Source organism: Lampetra planeri, chromosome 2 (genome assembly GCF_965212315.1).
Source record: "Lampetra planeri chromosome 2, kcLamPlan1.2.h2, whole genome shotgun sequence".
In the NCBI taxonomy this organism is placed as follows: Eukaryota; Metazoa; Chordata; class Hyperoartia; order Petromyzontiformes; family Petromyzontidae; genus Lampetra; species Lampetra planeri.
Window position 1 is genome coordinate 2160363 of NC_136108.1, and position 17319 is coordinate 2177681.

The 17319-nt window shown below is 53.5% G+C and overlaps 1 protein-coding gene across 1 annotated transcript in view; it reads right to left on the reverse strand.

Moving 5' to 3' along the window:
• The window catches only part of LOC144733276 (voltage-dependent L-type calcium channel subunit beta-1-like), an 89406-nt gene that overhangs the window by 19276 nt on the left and 52811 nt on the right, over positions 1 to 17319 (reverse strand). Inside the window, exons 4-9 of the mRNA XM_078615085.1 lie at positions 16635 to 16771; positions 15314 to 15390; positions 11998 to 12131; positions 5998 to 6078; positions 4973 to 5031; positions 3677 to 3786 (exon numbers count right to left, since the gene is read on the reverse strand). Of these exons, the coding sequence (XP_078471211.1) occupies positions 3677 to 3786; positions 4973 to 5031; positions 5998 to 6078; positions 11998 to 12131; positions 15314 to 15390; positions 16635 to 16771 (598 nt within the window). The remainder of the gene's footprint in view (positions 1 to 3676; positions 3787 to 4972; positions 5032 to 5997; positions 6079 to 11997; positions 12132 to 15313; positions 15391 to 16634; positions 16772 to 17319) is intronic.

Below are 17319 nucleotides of genomic sequence, written 5' to 3' on the forward strand. Positions count from 1 at the left end.
TCGCCATGTTTCGATTTAAAGCTTTCGTGACTGCAGGGATTCATCTTCTTGGTTCTTTCGGTAAAGTCACGTAGAAGGGAAATAATAAAATAAAAAATAATAATAATAATTTATTTTATTATTTTCCTTCTACGTGACTTTACCGAAAGAACCAAGAAGATTGTCGCCACGCTCGATGATTCTCGTCCACTTCGCCGTTCGACCAAAAGTCAATCGTCGAAACCAAACGCCAGGGGTGGGGGGAGGCGCGGCGCAAGCCACTGCGGGGAACCTGGCGGAGAGCGGCAGCGGTAGCAGCGGTGGCTCACGGCTTGGCGGAGCCCCGCGTCCATGCCGACCGCCGCGGGCGTTATCGCAAAGCTCAGGGGGACGATTGGTAAGCTTATAAACGACAAGAATAATTAGAATCGTTCAACTGATTACAGTTGGGTAAATGCTTCGCGATCGTTTAAAATTGTCCCGCTCGTCGAAAATAGGCGATCGCATGAGTGACCCTGCATTCAGACGAGCATTGGACGAAGCTCATCTTCTGTTAGCGGCCCTAAGCCAATGGTTGAATTCCAGATTCCTATGGCAGGAGCCAGTGTCTCCATAGGAAAGTTGTTGATGTAATAATAACAACACTGTAATAATAATGATCCATACGCAGCTACGGTGAATGTAAAGGTGCCCAATACATGTGTATCCAATTCACTTTGTGGGTGACTTGGCTTTAGAAAGGCCCGTCCGCCGAGAATGTGAACTTTTTATTTCTTTCTCCGGAAAATAATTTTTTGCTATTATTATCATCAACATCATCATGTCGCGCATATTTTCATTTGTTCCAAACCACGAATGAGCACAGTAGCTGCAGACGTTGCTGTTATTTTTCCACGCAAGTACTGCGATGCACCGCACCTTTTCGCTCGCCGAATTTTCCACGAATCCCTGCAAATTCCTCCGATCAAAAAAAACGGCGGAGCAGATGAAAATAAATAAATAAACAACCACCCTGCCGCCACTCTGCAACGTCCAAACGCGTCGGTGGGGGCGGATGTCATCCTGCATTTTTAGTTTTCCCTTTCCCCCCCCAAGCGCTGCTAAACATCACCGCGACGAACAGAGACAGACATCTCAAACATTCCAAATGTGCAAGAGGCGTTTTCGAACGACACGAAGAATCGTTGCCTCCCGCTGGACAGTCGGCCGCTGGTTGCACCGTGAGTCAGGAGGAGGCTCTTGCCTAGCGGATGCGTCCATCGGCTGTGTGTCCCGCGACTCTAAGCGGAGTTGATTTATATGTATACAATAAAAAGACTTGGAAGTGAGTTTTTGGAGTGCGGTCACACTCCACTCGAGCGAGTCAATGGGGCATGGCTGTGCCACGTTGAAGGGCACCACGGTGGCTAGGAGATGTGAACTACCTCGCCTGGTAGGCAGGAGGTCGTGGGTTAGATTCCGAGCCTGGACGCCTGCTGTGTGTTTGGAGTTTGAGGTCTCTCTCTCTCTCTCCTTGTGGTCGAGTGGATTTTTCTCCGGGTCCTCCGGTTTCCTCCCTCCACATTTAGAGTGTTTGGCTGCTGTAAATGTCCACGAGCTGTCATTTGTGGCCAGGTTGCTTCTATCTCAGTGGGCTTCACCTGGTAAAATAAAAAAGAATTGTTTACTTTTATAGTTTAGTGGCGCTGGGACTCTGGGTGCCGTCTGTCGCCCGATTACACAGGCACCGGTCGCTGAGTCTGCGTGTTCTACCCATGGTCGCGTGGATATTTCTCCGGGTCCTCCGGTTTTTCCCTCCACATTTAGAAATGTGCGTTTAGAGTATTTGGCTGCTATACATTTCCACGTGACAAGCCACGTCGTTGAGCTATCATTTTCGATAGCCAGATCTCTTCTGAAAAAGAGCTCTATAATAGCTCAGTGGGCCTTACCTGGTAAAACAAAAAATAGTTTAATCCGATGTGGTGACACGGACGGTAGCGTATGGTGGTCGTCCGATACGATCGATCCTCACGCTCATGACACATGCATCGAACCGTGCTCGTGCGAATCGGTTGTTTGCGATCGGTCTCAAAGGAATGGAGAGTGTCCCGCGGTGAACGCTCCCACCACGGATGACGGAGCGACGAAATCGGCTCGTGCGCGCGACTGATCCCGCTCGTGCGAGCGAGACGACACATCTCAAGTTGTAGAAAGCGGTGAAGGCGCGGCGTTGCCATTGCTGTGCTGACGCCACTACTGGCGGAAGGGCCTCTGCTAGCGCGAGCTCCAGTGTTGAACCTCTTTCGCACCGTACGTAGCCAACCGTGCGAATCACTCCAAGTCAGCACATTTACAAACGCTCAACTCTTCTAGCCTTGGGGTAATCGCGACCGCGCGTACAATGTTTCACGCATCGGTTTTTGCCCTCCTCTTTCACGCTGGCCGGACGTCCTGGAGGAGCCACACTTTTAGCCCACCCCGGCGCGCGACTTGCCAGTCAACTTGCGGCGGTTCGGCCGTTTACTCTGCCGGGTGGACGACAGAGAACGAGGAGGAGCGACGGAGGCCGGGGTGGATTCAAGAACCTCGCCCGATCGTTTCGGCCGCGCTGGGAAACCGAAGCAAACGGGCGACCCGCGGATCGCAAGCGCCGTGCACTCTCGCCCTTTACACCAAGGCAGCATCCCCTACCCCTCTCGCGGATCTCATCAGGGGGTTTGGCGGGGGTGCGGGACAGGACGGAGACCATCGCCTCGGGCAGTGGGCGGCTGCTCCCTCGCTGTGGCCGACGTTCTGACCCTGTACCCCGACCGGACATCTGTGAAAAAGAGCTCTGTAGCTCGGTGGATTCCTCCGGTCTAAATAAACATTCCGATTCTTAACTGGGCACGGGAGGTCGAGGGCACGGGAGATGTTACGGAGGGAGAGGGGTGAAGAAGTAAGCGACACCTGCAAGCTGGGCCGTCGTGCCTGACGGAGCGGCGTGTTTACATCACGCCGGCCGTAGCCCCCCACTCCAGTGCACGGTGTAAACATGACAAACGAGCCGGGCCCGATTACTCCCTAGTCAATTATGCAACGCGCCCCATCGCGTCGGACCGCACCGCCGCTGTGCGCGCACGCGCGCGTGTCCACGGTCGTGCACGCCGCTGTGCGCAGTGCGGTCAAGTATACCGTCATGTATCCACTGCTGGATGGTGGTCGCCCAATGCCGTGGGAGCCGCAAGGGTTGTTTGACCCCATACTTGAACCATTCTGGTCAGGGCGGGCTGGTGAAGGCGAGCGAGCGTCGCGGTTAACGTGCATTATTATCACCGGCGCGGTTCCATCAACGCTGCCTCCACGTCGCTGGATTACAGGAACGGATCGTCGTCGTCACCATCATCATCATCATCACGGTGCCGGGAAAGTTGAAGCCAAAGTTGAAGTGGTTTATGGACGATCCAAGTCCCGCATTCCTATAGCAGGCAACGAGTGTATCTGGCCGTTCGGACGACAGCTGCTCATTTCAGGGATGAAAACACAAGTCGCTCTTTTAGCAGGGGGGTGGGAGGGGGTGGGGAGGGATGGGGAGGGGAGGGGGTGTCAGGGGAAGGGGTCAGGGGAAAGTAAAGACGTCGGGGTGGGCGGGGGGAGAGAAAGAAGGGGTGACAGGGAGACGAGTATGGGGAGGAGAAAGGAATGGTGAGGGGGTGGGGGTCTCCAGGGGACCCACCGATGCTGGAGCGAGTGTTGGAGCGCTCGATGATCGGTCTCCGGTTGGGGTTGTTGAGGACGGAGCGCTTGGCCAAGGAGATGTCGGCCGTCACGCGCGTGATGGAGATGCTGCAAACGCGCACGCACGCTCATTTCAACATTACTTACTTACAATGCTGTTCCAAAACTGCAAACGAAATATCGTTTGTTCGGTAGCTCAAACTAATTTGGTGATTCACGCGATCAGCGTCGTTGCAAGAGACGAAGCATCCACTGGGGAGTCTCGCACTGCGGTGCACATTCCCCACCGTGTGCGTGTGGAGAATGGTCCGCTGAGCCAGACACCACAGAACTACCTCTGAGATCCGTTGGAGCGACGTTTTTATTAAATCCACTTTCACTCGCGCCTAGCTCCAGACAGAAATGTTCATGACCGTCAATACAATATAAATGTTTTAATGATCAGAGTTGTAGTTTAGCCAATTCAGTGCAAACAATATCACGGAGTTTTTGGGGTGCAGTCTTTGGTGATCGCCAGGCCGCTTCTGAAAAGGAGCTATATAGATCAGTGGGCCTTCACTGGTAACATATAAATAATTAACGAGTTAATAGTTACACCAGGGGCAGCTGGAACCCAGAATCTCAGCACTGCAGCCTCAGTGTCTCCGAATCTCTGATGCAGCCGGTCACCCCTCTCACACACACACACACACCTTCTAAAGAGACCCTGGATCACGTGGTGGTGGTGGTGGTGGTGCACGCGATTCGGCGGTTTAAAAATGTTTAACACAATGAGCACTGCCCACACATTTGCACGGGATACGCGGCCGACTCGACGCTGTTGGGATGCGGGTTAAAGTCATCGTCCTGATGTTGGCGCGGTGACGTTACCATTGCTCGCCGCGTGCCTGCTCCGGTCCACCAGCGATGTATGTGGATTAGCGAGTGAGAAATGAAGCCCCCAGAAAGGCCCCATTTTGTAGCTGCTCACCTCGAGCTCTAAATGCCCTGACAGTGGCATTGTCTTTGTGCTGTTCCCCTTCTTCCATTGTTCACTGGTCTGGTGAGACGAGGCCCTAAAGATGGCCGCCTCTGGTGTAGGCCAATCAGTTTCAAAGACAATGCATCAAACATGAATGATCAGGGCACGTTTGTTTGCATGTTCACCACAAGTACGTGTGGTTCATGCAGACTTTGATTCCTGGCAAAAGGTTTCTCTTTGGTGTTGGAACATCTTAACACCTCCTGGTTTATTGCCAGAAAGGGTTAACACCCTATTATTATTTTTTTTAAAACAATGAAGGCCTCTGCTTACCGCCCCTCGAATCTGTGCTTCAGGAAGTCAAAGAGGGCCTTCTGCATCATGTCAGTGACCTGGGGGGGGGGGGGGGGGGGCGAGATTCACACACGCACGCACGCATCTTCATGTTTGTTACAGCCCCTTAGCGGTATGTCGGTGTATACCTTGTACATTTTGTATGGGTTTGTTTAGTGGGTATGGCTGAACTAATGTTTCTGGGTACACTTTGTAAATCCACTCGTAGCTGTGGCTTTGTTAAAGACAGGCGATGGTTAAAAGTCAGAGGTCATGACGTCGGGCGCTGTCGATGCCACCACACCTTGCCATCTCTTCCTTCCTCGTGCCATATCCCGCTGCTGCTGCTGTTGGTGGTGTTGGTGGTGTTGGTGTAGTTGGTGTTGGTGTAGTTGGTGGTGTTGTTGGTGTAGTTGTTGGTGTAGTTGTTGTTGTAGTTGGTGTTGGTGTAGTTGGTAGTGTTGTTGTTGGTGGTGTTGTTGGTGTAGTTGTTGTTGTTTGTGTAGTTGGTGGCGTTAATTGTTGTTGTTGGTGTAGTTAGTATAGTTGTTGTAGTTGTTGTTGGTGTAGTTGGTGTAGTTTGTATAGTTGTTGTATTTGTTGGTGTAGTTGATGGTGTAGTTGTTGGTGTTGTTGGTGTTGTTGTTGGTGTAGTTGGTGTTGGTGTAGTTGATGTTGGTCTAGTTGGTGGTATTGTTGTTGGTGTAGTTGGTGTGTTTGTTGTTGGTGTAGTTGGTGGTGTTGTTGTTGGTGTAGTTGGTGTTGGTGTAGTTGGTGGTGTTGTTGGTTTAGTTGGTGTTGTTGTAGTTGGTGTTGGTGTAGTTGGTGGTGTTGTTGGTTTAGTTGGTGTTGTTGTTGTTGTAGTTGGTGTTGGTGTAGTTGGTGGTGTTGTTGGTATAGTTGGTGTTGTAGTTGGTGTAGTTGTTGGTGTAGTTGGTGTTGGTGTAGTTGGTGGTGTAGTTGTTGTTGGTGTTGGTGTAGTTGTTGGTGTAGTTGTTGTAGTTGGTGGTGTTGTTGCGCCGCACCTCGTATCCCTTGAGCGAAGGTCCCACCAGCACCACGGGCCTCATGGACGGCACCACGTCGTACGGAGGAACATTCTCCGTCTGGCGGTGACGGAAGGAGACGGGGAGGGCGAGGATGGAGGGGAGGTGTGGAGAGGGTACACGGTGGCGAGATGTTAACTACCTCGCCTGGTATACAGGAGGTCGTGGGTTTCATCCTCACCCTGATACCTGCTGTATATTTGGAGTTTGCGGTGTCTCTCTCCCCGTGGTCGCGTGGATTTTTCTCCAGGTCCTCCGGTTTTCCCTCCACATTTAGAATCAACATCACGCGTTTAGAGTATTTGCCTGCTATACATTTCTACACGATGATAAGCCACATCGTTGGCCTAACATTTGTGATAGCCAGGTCGATTCTGAAAAATAGTTGTATAGCTCAGTGGGCCTTACCTGGTCAAATAAAACAAAACATAGTTTAGTTTTAGTTTAGTTTACATGGTGACCGCTCTCAGAGTAGCATCTGTGGCCAGGTTCAGTAAATTTGACGACGCGGCCCAAACGCTGCCGTCATCCCGCCGGAGACAACGGCGACACGGCGTTTATTTGCGAAACTCCGGACGGCGAGGGACATCATCGCATACCACCACGTGAATCGGGGCCTTTTAGTGTTTTGTTTTTTTACTTTTCTGCGACGTTAATCAACGTCATACCGCGTTGCTTCCACTGCTCATTTGCTTGTTGTCCTTCCCCCGCACCTCCCGATTAGTTGCTAATTCGGTGAGGAATCACTGCTCTTGATTGCTCACCGAATATTTTCCATTTCAATGGTAAATCGGAGTGGGCCTAGTCGTGTCAGTCTTGCAAATGAGACTTGTCCTTGCCTCTCGACTTCTCACCTGGGTAAACAAAGTAAGCCCGCCACCTCTGAGGTGTAAAATAAATAAAAAAAAACCGGGACAGATCAAGGGAGTAAGATTGTCTCACAAAGAGCGAGAGGGGAGGAGAATCGCTTGCTGCTGACAAAAACTGGGACTTCTAACGTTCAATATTTCGGGAAACACTACGCAGATTTCCCATCACGAGAGATCGGTGCGTCGAGACCCTTGGATGACACGCGCCTTGCAAATGTAAATTTTTATATTATTATTATCAAGGCTACCTCAAAAAGAGGACGACGATGCACAAACCCAGGACAAGTGGCAACTCTCGCCGAGAGAAAGGGCCCTAGAGGGAGGGCAAGGGTCAAGGTCCCGCGGTGCGCGCTGGGCACAGAAACATTTATGACACGGACGACCGAAATTATTCCCCGACGGGTGTTTGCCATACGTCGTTAAGTCCGGCAGGTGAACGCCGAAACCGAGGCTCTCCGAGAGAAGCGGACGAGGGAGGAGGAGGGAGGAGGAGGAGTGTCGTGCGAGCCATGGGTTTACCGGCACGCGACGTTTCTGTTACATATTTCTAATCGCTGACGAGCACTTAGAGCACGAGACCGGACCACAGCCGTCTCACGCCGAACACCGCCAGGGGAACTTATCGATCACCAAGTTCGGTCGACTGAGAGGGCTTAAATTACAGCGGCGCATTACAGCCTCGTCGTACATCACGGACAGACGCCGTCATCATCATCAAAGTCATCGTACAAAGCCATCATCAGCCCTATCAGCTGCGAATACTCGATGACGATGATGATGATGGTGACAACGACAGTGATGACGACGACGATGATGAAGACGACAACGATGATGAAGACGACGATGACGGCGATGACGATGATGATAATGATGATGACGCACAAATGGAAAACTAACAAGTCGTCGGCAGAGTGCGGCAACTGTGGTCACCACCCGGAACAGAACCGCGGAGCGTACGACGCCTCGGCGCCCGATTGACAAACACGGAGGGAGCGTCGCATTCGCAGCGATGATGCACACCGCTCCGCTGCTGCCGACACAATGATCCAGCTCGGCCACCTCAACTTTAAATCGTAGCTGTTTGCTCTACGATGGCAACATTGGCAGCAGTAGAGAGATGAATCAACCCTCCGCCTGATGAAAGCGTCTTCCTGCTGTGACTGGTGGCGAGCGATGCAATCCAATTCTGTCGTACCAACTCCATCTCCACATTGGTTGAGACTTATAGTCTTGCGGTGCAGTGATTCCGAGTGAGCAGAATGAGGTTGAAGAGGGTCACGTGATTCTCGCCTGAATTTTTTGCAATATATATTTTTTTGCAATGTATTTCGCATTCGTGAATGTAAATGATTGAAATGCTTTGAATAGCAGACACCGACTGCAGATTACGACTGCCATGTGAGGACTTCATGTGCATAGATATCTTACAATCAGCGGACGTTAGCAAAGTTTGCTGGGAGAGTAGCAGTGTAGTGGTTATACCACTCTGTGCTGTTGAAGCCCCGTGACCAGAGTTGAGTTCCTGCTCACGGCTAACATCAGTGGTTCGTGAATGTCAAGTCCTATCCTGTTGCCCTTCTTCTGGACCAATGTTACAAAAGATTTTCGTTTTTATGCAGGCAAACCGTTCACCGGGTCTCATCGGCAGAGTCGAGGCTTTGTCAACCAACTATGTTACGCACCGGAGTGATTTGTTTCTGCTACGGGACGCCATCAACACAAAACATATATTATTTATATATATAAAAATCTATTTATAATTATGCCAATTTTTAATTCTATCGACCTTACTTCTGCACATATTTACACGGCGTTAATATAGGTTCTGTTCCCGAATTTGTATACCGTGATCTCCCTTGGAAGAGAGACGGGGGCTCTCGCCCAGTTATGGATAAATAAAACCCACCCAACCGCCCCAATATCACCCGGGCCTAGAGAAAGAAGAAGCTCGTGCCAGCAAGGGCCGTGAAACTTAAGGTCAAGAATCCGGGTCATTTAAAAATCACAAACCAAGGTCATTTCAAGCGATGGACCCGGGGTCACTCAAGGTCACGGCCCCAGCAGGTTGGGGCGTACGTTCTCGCGCGGGGGGGGGGGCGGGGGTGCGGACGGTTATGAGATGATTCTCTTACCGACTTCTGCTTCTGCTTGGCTGCTGCCAGGCGTGTTAGCAATGGGTGATAGAGGAGGGGGCGGTTGAGGGAGGGGGGGATAAGGGAGGTGATAATAGAAGGGGACGATGTTGGGAAGGGGGGGGGAGAGGGGCCAGGGGTGGGAGAGGGGGCAAGGCAAGTGGTGGAGGTGGGGCAGGGAGGAGCGTTAGTAGGCACACAGACGCGGCACGGCACGTTGCTCTCTGAGCGAGTGCTCCTGCGTGGCTCAAGACGGAGAGCGTGAAGCACACACGCACACAAGCACACACGCACACAAGCACACACGCACACAAGCACACACGCACACAAGCACACAAGCACACACGCACACAAGCACACACGCACACAAGCACACACGCACACAAGCACACGCACAAGCACGCATACACACGCACGCATACAACAACAACGACCGCCATTCGCCACTAAGGTGGCGTTGACATCACCAGGGCGCTTGTGCCAGGCTAAGTGCATCTTAAGGCCTTAATGTGCACGCACACACGCACACACGCACGCATCCACGTCCCGTGGGGTTATTTCGACCGGGGAGTAGTTTTGATGACATCAGCACATGCGTGGGGCGTGTCACGTGAACCGCGTTCACGCGAGCATGAGCACACAGACACGCACACGTGTGTGCGCGCATGAGCACACACACACGCACACGTGTGTGCGCGCAAACACCACCCACCCCGTGTAGCCCCTTCGAGGCGCTGTCAGCGAGCACCGATTAAGGCCAGCACTTCCAGCAATTCCAGCAGCACAAAATCAGGGTGGGTGGGGGGGAACAACTTTTGTCGACCGCGAGTGCCGATTGTTGGGGAAGAGCAGCATCAGCAGCAAGTCCCGTGTCTAGGCTTGCGTCAGCCTAGAGGAGGCAGCAGTCACGCCACGATCCCAATGCTCGCTGCTGCTGCTGACGTTAATGGCTACGGAATGAACCTGGACCTCCCCCCCCCCCCGAGCGCTGAGTCAGGCAGTCAAGACTCATGGGGGGGGGGGGGGGGTGTTGGGGGGGGGGGCTACAGGGGGGGAGCTACCCCCGTTAACCGACACCACCACCACCATCGGTTCGAACGAGACCGACTGCTGACGAGACGCTGCATGTCAAAGCCGGTCCAGAGTTTGCTTGTGTTGGAACCGAACGCTGCTGGGGTTTCAGGCTGACGCAAGCCTCAACTCATGACTTGCTGCTCATGATGCTGCTCTTTTCCCCAACAATAAGCACTCTCGTTAAGGCCACGTGGTTGACGGGAGGAGTACAACTTGCATTCAGGTTTTTTTTATGTGTGGATGGGACAGATTGAGACGCATTATCTGATTGGTTATCTTGTAACTTACGAGATCGGCGTGATCAAAAGTCGACATACGGGCCTTTCGAAATTTAATGTGATTCCTCTTTATCCACGCCGATGTTAGCGGGGAATGGGAGCGATGTTGGTCGATCAGTACATTTGCGTATGTGAAGAAATCTCAGTTATTTCCCAAAACGTGTAAAAAAGATATATGAAATCCTCTTATCCGTGAAAAATTAGCTTCAGATAAAAAGCAGAGATTAGGATGGCTTTCCCACACCACGTGGATAACAGACACCGTTTCTGTTGATCGTATATCATGACCACGGATTATGGGATTTGTGATGAATAGGGTAGCGGATAACTGGATTCTCAATTTATGTTCAACTGTTATTCGCAAATATTGCTATATATAACTATATATAACTGCCTCACACCAACAACAGAGTGAATCATCTACACACACAACAAATCTCGTTGTGACCTCACTCCGGCTCTATGGGCTTACATATTCGCTCTCCTACTCCCTCTGCTCCAGAAAGCAACTGCCTCTCCCTTCTCCTCACCTCTCTCTCTCCCTCTCTCCCTCCCTCCCTCTCTTCTCTCTCTGCACCTTCATCGCCCAATGCTCCATTCATCAATCCCCGCTGGACTGGACGTCCTTCCCTCCCTCTCCTCTGCTACCTCCGCCACAGTCCGCCCGGGCACGGGCCGAGCAGTGTGTTCACTGCGGGTGGAGCGACCGTGCCGATTCCACAGCGGACGTTAAAGATCCCGTGACGTACTTCGCAAGAGCAGGCCACTGCGTTGTTGGCGTGGGAGTCAAACATTTGCCAAATTCGAAAACGTACAAAACTTGGGATTTTACACACGGCAGTAATCATTGCGACGAGACTCATCCTGCCTTTTTGAGTTCCCGGCTGGTTAAACAAAATCAACTTGACATGACGTGCTTCTCTCTCTCTTCGGCAGCACTTAAAAGATTGATTAAAGGCCCGTTCGCGACATGAACGATCCGTTCACTCCACCTGCCCAACTGATTTAAAATACACAAATGTGAACGTGCACACACTGCGCACACACGTGTGTGCACGTTCACATGCACGAGCATGAAGTTGATGTTGACACAGGAGGTGCTGTGCATGTGGCACCATACGCGACACTGCGAAATCTCACCAGGCGTGGCTCACGACACTACACCGTGCATGACTCACTAGTGGCTCACTAGTGGCTCACTACACCGCGTGTGACTCACTACAGCGACGCACGAGGTGGTAGCACCGTACTTGGCACACCCCACACCCTCTCCCTACCCCCCCCACCCCACTACATGCGCCACAGTGGTGAGATGTTAGCTACCTCGCCTGTTGTACAGGAGACCGTGGGTTGATGTTTGGAGTTTGCGTGTCTCTCCCTGTGGTCGCTTGTATTTTTCTCTGGGTCCTCCGCTTTTTTCCCCTCCACATTTAAAGTGAACATCACTCGTTTGAGAGTATTTGGCTGCTGTAAATTTCCACACGACGATAAGCCTCTTCGTCGAGCTTCCATTCGCGATAGCCAGGTGGTCGCTTCTGACAAAATAGCTGCTGTGTAGCTCAGTGGGCCTTACCTGGTTCACAGTCAAAATTGTTGGAATAGTTAAGAGTAGTATCGGAACAGTACCTTCCTAAAGAAGGGCTTGCGCTTGGCATTGGCCTGTGCGGAGCCAGCGCTTCCTGCGCTGCCCTTAGGGTAGCGAGAGTTTCCTTGCAGGTCAGTCTCCTCCGCTTCCAGACCCATTGCGTCTAAGTCGTACGCTGCCCGGATGGGCCGGGGTCGGGCGTCAGGTCAAGAGGTCGCAAAGGTCAGCAGAGGGGGGGGGGGGGCAACGCGAGTCCGTCGAGGGTCGGAGGTCGTGGGTAAACGGGAGTTGGAAGTCGGACGGTCGTGGGTTGGAGGGTTGCGAATCGCAGGGACGGAGTTGGAGAGGGTCATAGGTCGGAAGGTTTCATGGGTTCGGAAGTCAGAGGTGCAAGGGTCACAGTGTTGGAGGGGGGGCATTGGTGGCATTCGTTGAGGCATTTGTTTCACAATCCGGTTGTTGAGTTTTGTTGTTAGATTGTTAGTTCGATGGTTGGGTTGGTGAGATGTGTTGTTAGAATGTTAGTTCGATGATTGGGTTGGAAGTTATTGAGTTTTGTTGTTAGATTGTTAGGTCGATGGGTGGGTCGGAGGTTCAGTTAAATATTGGGCGATGGATGGCAACGGGGTTTTACGACGTTTGGTTTGGTGTTTTACGGGGTGATTGCAATTAGCGGTGAGGTGGAGGGTTTGAAGGCCGGGTTGTAGAAGGTTTGTTCGTTTTGATACAAAACATTTTTAGGAAATGTTTGTTTGGATGATTCGAGCAGAGAGAAGCAAAAATCAGTTGTGACATTTCCAGGAGGTTGAATCAAAAGGATGAAGATGAATGAATACCAAGAAGCATGCGTGCGTGTGTGCGTGAGTGTGCGCATGTGCGTGAGTGCGTGCGTATGAGTGCGTGCGTGCGCGTGAGTGCGTGTGCATGAGTGCGTGTGTGCGAGAGTGCGTGTGTATATGTGTGCGTGTACATGAGTGCATGCGTGCGAGTGCGTGCACATGCGTGCGAGTGAGTGCATACGTGAGCGCGTGCGTATGAGTGCGTGTGCATGAGTGCGTGTGTATGAGTGCGTGTGTATGAGTGCGTGTGCATGAGTGCGTGTGCATGAGTGCGTGTGCATGAGTGCGTGTGCATGAGTGCGTGTGTATGAGTGCGTGTGTATGAGTGCGTGTGTATGAGTGCGTGTGCATGAGTGCGTGTGCATGAGTGCGTGTGCATGAGTGCGTGTGCATGAGTGCGTGTGTATGAGTGCGTGTGTATGAGTGCGTGTGCATGAGTGCGTGTGCATGAGTGCGTGTGTATGAGTGCGTGTGTATGAGTGCGTGTGTATGATTGCGTGTGTGCGAGAGTGCGTGTGTATATGTGTGCGTGTACATGAGTGCATGCGTGCGAGTGCGTGCACATGCGTGCGAGTGAGTGCATACGTGAGCGCGTGCGTATGAGTGTGTGCATGCGTGCAAGTGCGTGCGTGCGTGCGCGTGCGTGCGGGATGTGCAGAGTCGATCGCACGGCAGACGGGGACAGAAACACAAAACAAAGAAACAAAAATATTGACAACAACACCAACACGAAAAAACGACCAATGAAGCAAAGGAAATACAGCGAAGAAGCAAAAAACGCGAGCACACATCGAGTCCACAACCGCGCGTGTATTCAAAGCAAACGAGAGAGAAATGAGGCCACGAGCGAGAGAGCGAGCGAGCGTGTCGAATCTAGGTTAGCGAAATAAAACGGCGAGCGGCTGAGGAGGCGTTGGGTGCCAAGGGACGGGAAGAGGAGTGGGGTGGGGGTGGAGGGGAGTGGGGGGGAGTGATGCAGGAAAAGGGGTCAGCGTGACTGGTGGGTGGTGAGAGAACAGCAAGCGCAGACTGACAATGGGCAACACCAAGGCAGACATAATCGCATATGACGGTACATCACACTCGGCCAAGAGGGAGAGCGCAAAGGAGAACAGAGAGAGAGAGTAGCGGCGAGCGAGTGGTAGAGAGGGTCGGGGCGAGGGGGAGGGAGAGCGGGAGAGAGATGAGGGAGAGAGATAAGAGAGAGAGCGAGAGAAGGGAGAGGCTGTGCGTGCCAGGCGTGGGTTCGTGCGATGCGGGCGATGGATGATGATTGTTGTTGCCGCTGCTGCTGCAGCCGCTGCAGCGCGCACTCGGCTCTCGTTAACGTCCCCGGAACAGCGGGCGGTGGAGTGCGGAGGAACGTGGTGGTGGTGTGGTGGGTAGATGTGTGTGGTGTGGTGGGTAGATGTGTGTGGTGTGGTGGGTAGATGTGTGTGGTGTGGTGGGTACATGTGTGTGGTGTGGTGGGTAGATGTGTGTGGTGTGGTGGGTAGATGTGTGTGGTGTGGTGGGTACATGTGTGTGGTGTGGTGGGTACATGTGTATGGTGTGGTGGGGAGGAGTGTGTGGTGTGGTGGGTAGTTGTGTGTGGTGTGGTGGTTAGATGTGTGTGGGGTGGTGGGGAGGAAGTGTGGGGTGTGGTGGGGGGGAGTGTGGGGTGTGGTGAGTACATGTTTGTGCTGTGGTGGGAGGAGTGTGTGGTGTGGTGGGTAGATGTGTGTGGGGTGGTGAGTACATGTTTGTGCTGTGGTGGGGGGGGAGTGTGTGGTGTGGTGGGGGGGGAGTGTGTGGTGTGGTGGGGAGGAGTGTGTGGTGTGGTGGGTACATGTGTGTGGTGTGGTGGGGAGGAGTGTGTGGTGTGGTGGGGGGGAGTGTGTGATGTGGTGGGGGGGAGTGTGTGGTGTGGTGGGGGGGAGTGTGTGGTGTGGTGGGTGGGAGTGTGTGGTGTGGTGGGGGGGAGTGTGTGGTGTGGTGGGGGGGAGTGTGTGGTGTGGTGGGGAGGAGTGTGTGGTGTGGTGGGGTGGAGTGTGTGGTGTGGTGGGGGGAGGGTGTGGTGTGGTGGGAGGGAGTGTGTGGTGTGGTGGGGGGGAGTGTGTGGTGTGGTGGGGAGGAGTGTGTGGTGTGGTGGGGGGAGTGTGTGGTGTGGTGGGTAGATGTGTGTGGTGTGGTGGGGAGGAGTGTGTGGTGTGGTGGGGGGAGTGTGTGGTGTGGTGGGGGGGAGTGTGTGGTGTGGTGGGGGGGGAGTGTGTGGTGTGGTGGGGAGGAGTGTGTGGTGTGGTGGGGGGAGTGTGTGGGGTGGTGGGGAGGAGTGTGTGGTGTGGTGGGGGGAGTGTGTGGGGTGGTGGGGAGGAGTGTGTGGTGTGGTGGGGAGAAGCGTGGGGAGGGTGGGGAGGAGCGTGGGGTAACTGCAGTGGCTTGGAGCTCATCGATGCCCCTGCGTGTGGAGCGCATCTAGGTTTAGGGCGTGCGTGCTTGCGCGTGCGTGTTCATGTACGAGCGTGCGTCCGCGTTGTACCGGATGAAGGGGGTGTCGACCGCCGTGACCCCGGCACGAGGTCGCCCAGGCTGGATGACGAGTTCGTTCCCTGCCTCCTGCGGGGCGAGCAGCCGGGGGGGGGGCGGTCAGCTCAAGATCACGGCGTGACGGAGTACGGAGATGCGGTGGAGAAAGGATGGCACGAGCAGTTGCAGAGGAGTTGGGGAACGCACGGAGATTATACAAAGTGGAGATGAGCTCAAGATGAGACAGACATCAAACTCACACGGGATGGATCGATGACTGATGGAGAAGAGGAGCGGATAAGGATTTGCACCTATTCATCACTTAAATGCCACGGCATCTCAAAGAGACTTCCAAATGCACAAGAAACTCAAAACACGGGAATGCGACGAAGAGGACGACAGAGAACAAAGAGAGAGGGAGAAGCAGCGACCGGTGTCTGTGTAATCGGGCGACAGGCGGCACCCAGAGTCCCAGCGCCACTAAACTATAAAAGTAAACAATTCTTTTTTATTTTACCAGGTGAAGCCCACTGAGATAGAAGCAACCTGGCCACAAATGACAGCTCGTGGACATTTACAGCAGCCAAACACTCTAAATGTGGAGGGAGGAAACCGGAGGACCCGGAGAAAAATCCACTCGACCCCAAGGAGAGAGAGAGAGACACCTCAAACTTCAAACACACAGCAGGCGTCAGGGTCGGGATCGAACCCACGACCTCCTGCATACCAGGCGAGGGAGTTAACATCTCCTAGCCACCGCGGCACCAGTAGAGGCCCAGGGAGGCCCGCCACTCCCGCGTGGTTTTTCGTGGTGAAAGCGGTCGGCAACCAAAACAACACGAAGAGCCATTCTTTGTTCGAATTCCGTAGTAAAAAATAGAAAACCGACTCAATATTTCAAGAGCCGCAACAACGCGACGTGAATACGAGACGGCGGTCCGTGAATTATCAAGCGGCATCACCGAGGAAGTCCTGAAAAGGGCGGCCGCGTGCACCTCCAGAGCCGCAGGTTGCTGACCCCCTCGGTGTGGAGGCTGTGATCGAGGACTGGTGGAGCGGGTGTGGTGGGGTGTGGTGTTGTGTGGGGTACAGTGGTGGAGCGTAATGGGGTGTGGTGTTGTGTGGGGTGCGGTGGTGGGGTGTTGTGTGGGGTGCGGTGGTGGGGTGCGGATAGTGGGGTGCAGTGGTGGGGTTCGGTGGTGGGGCATTGTCTGGGGTGCGGTGGTGCGGTGGTGGGGTGTAGAGTTGGGGTGTTGTGTGGGGTGTGGTGGTGCGGTGGTGGGGTGTGGAGTTGGGGCGTTGTGTGGGGTGTGGTGGCGGGTTGCGGCACCCACCCTGCATGGAAGCGCCCCTGCCGCGCCTTCTGCTCCAGCAGCTGGCGAATGTGCTCCAGCTTCACGGGGCTCGGGATGAAGCCGATCTCGCAGCCCTCCTTGACGAGCCGCCCGATCCACCAGTCGTTGTTGTATTTCTGCGACGCGCGCGCGGCAGAGCGAGCGAGCGCTCGGAGAGATTCCCCAATCCGGCAGAGCCAGGGGCCCCCTCACCAGAATCGAGCGTATTCACAACAACGACAGAACAATCCACCACCACCACCACCACCACACCACCACCACCACTACCACCACCACCACCACCCCGCGTCCGCATGCGCACTAGGAGAAGACGTCGGTGGCCCGTTGAGCGGTTGCGAGGCGACGGTGGGATCGAACCCACGACCACCTGTATACCAGGCGAAGTAGTTAACATCTCGCAACCCCGGCGAGGTGTTAAATGATATGCAAGTGACGTGTGAACGTTACATTCGGGCTAATAGTGAACCAAACTGGAAAAACGGGACAAAAAAAGCCAAAAAAAAGCAAAAAAAAACACACAAACAAAATAGCAAAACTAAAGGGCAAAGGAACGGGATTTTTCCAATTTAAGTATGGGATGTGAGAGTACGCTGGGGGGAGATACGGGTTTGAGGGGGGTGTGGGCTATATGCGTCTATGTCGAACTTCTTTCCCACCGTACGTA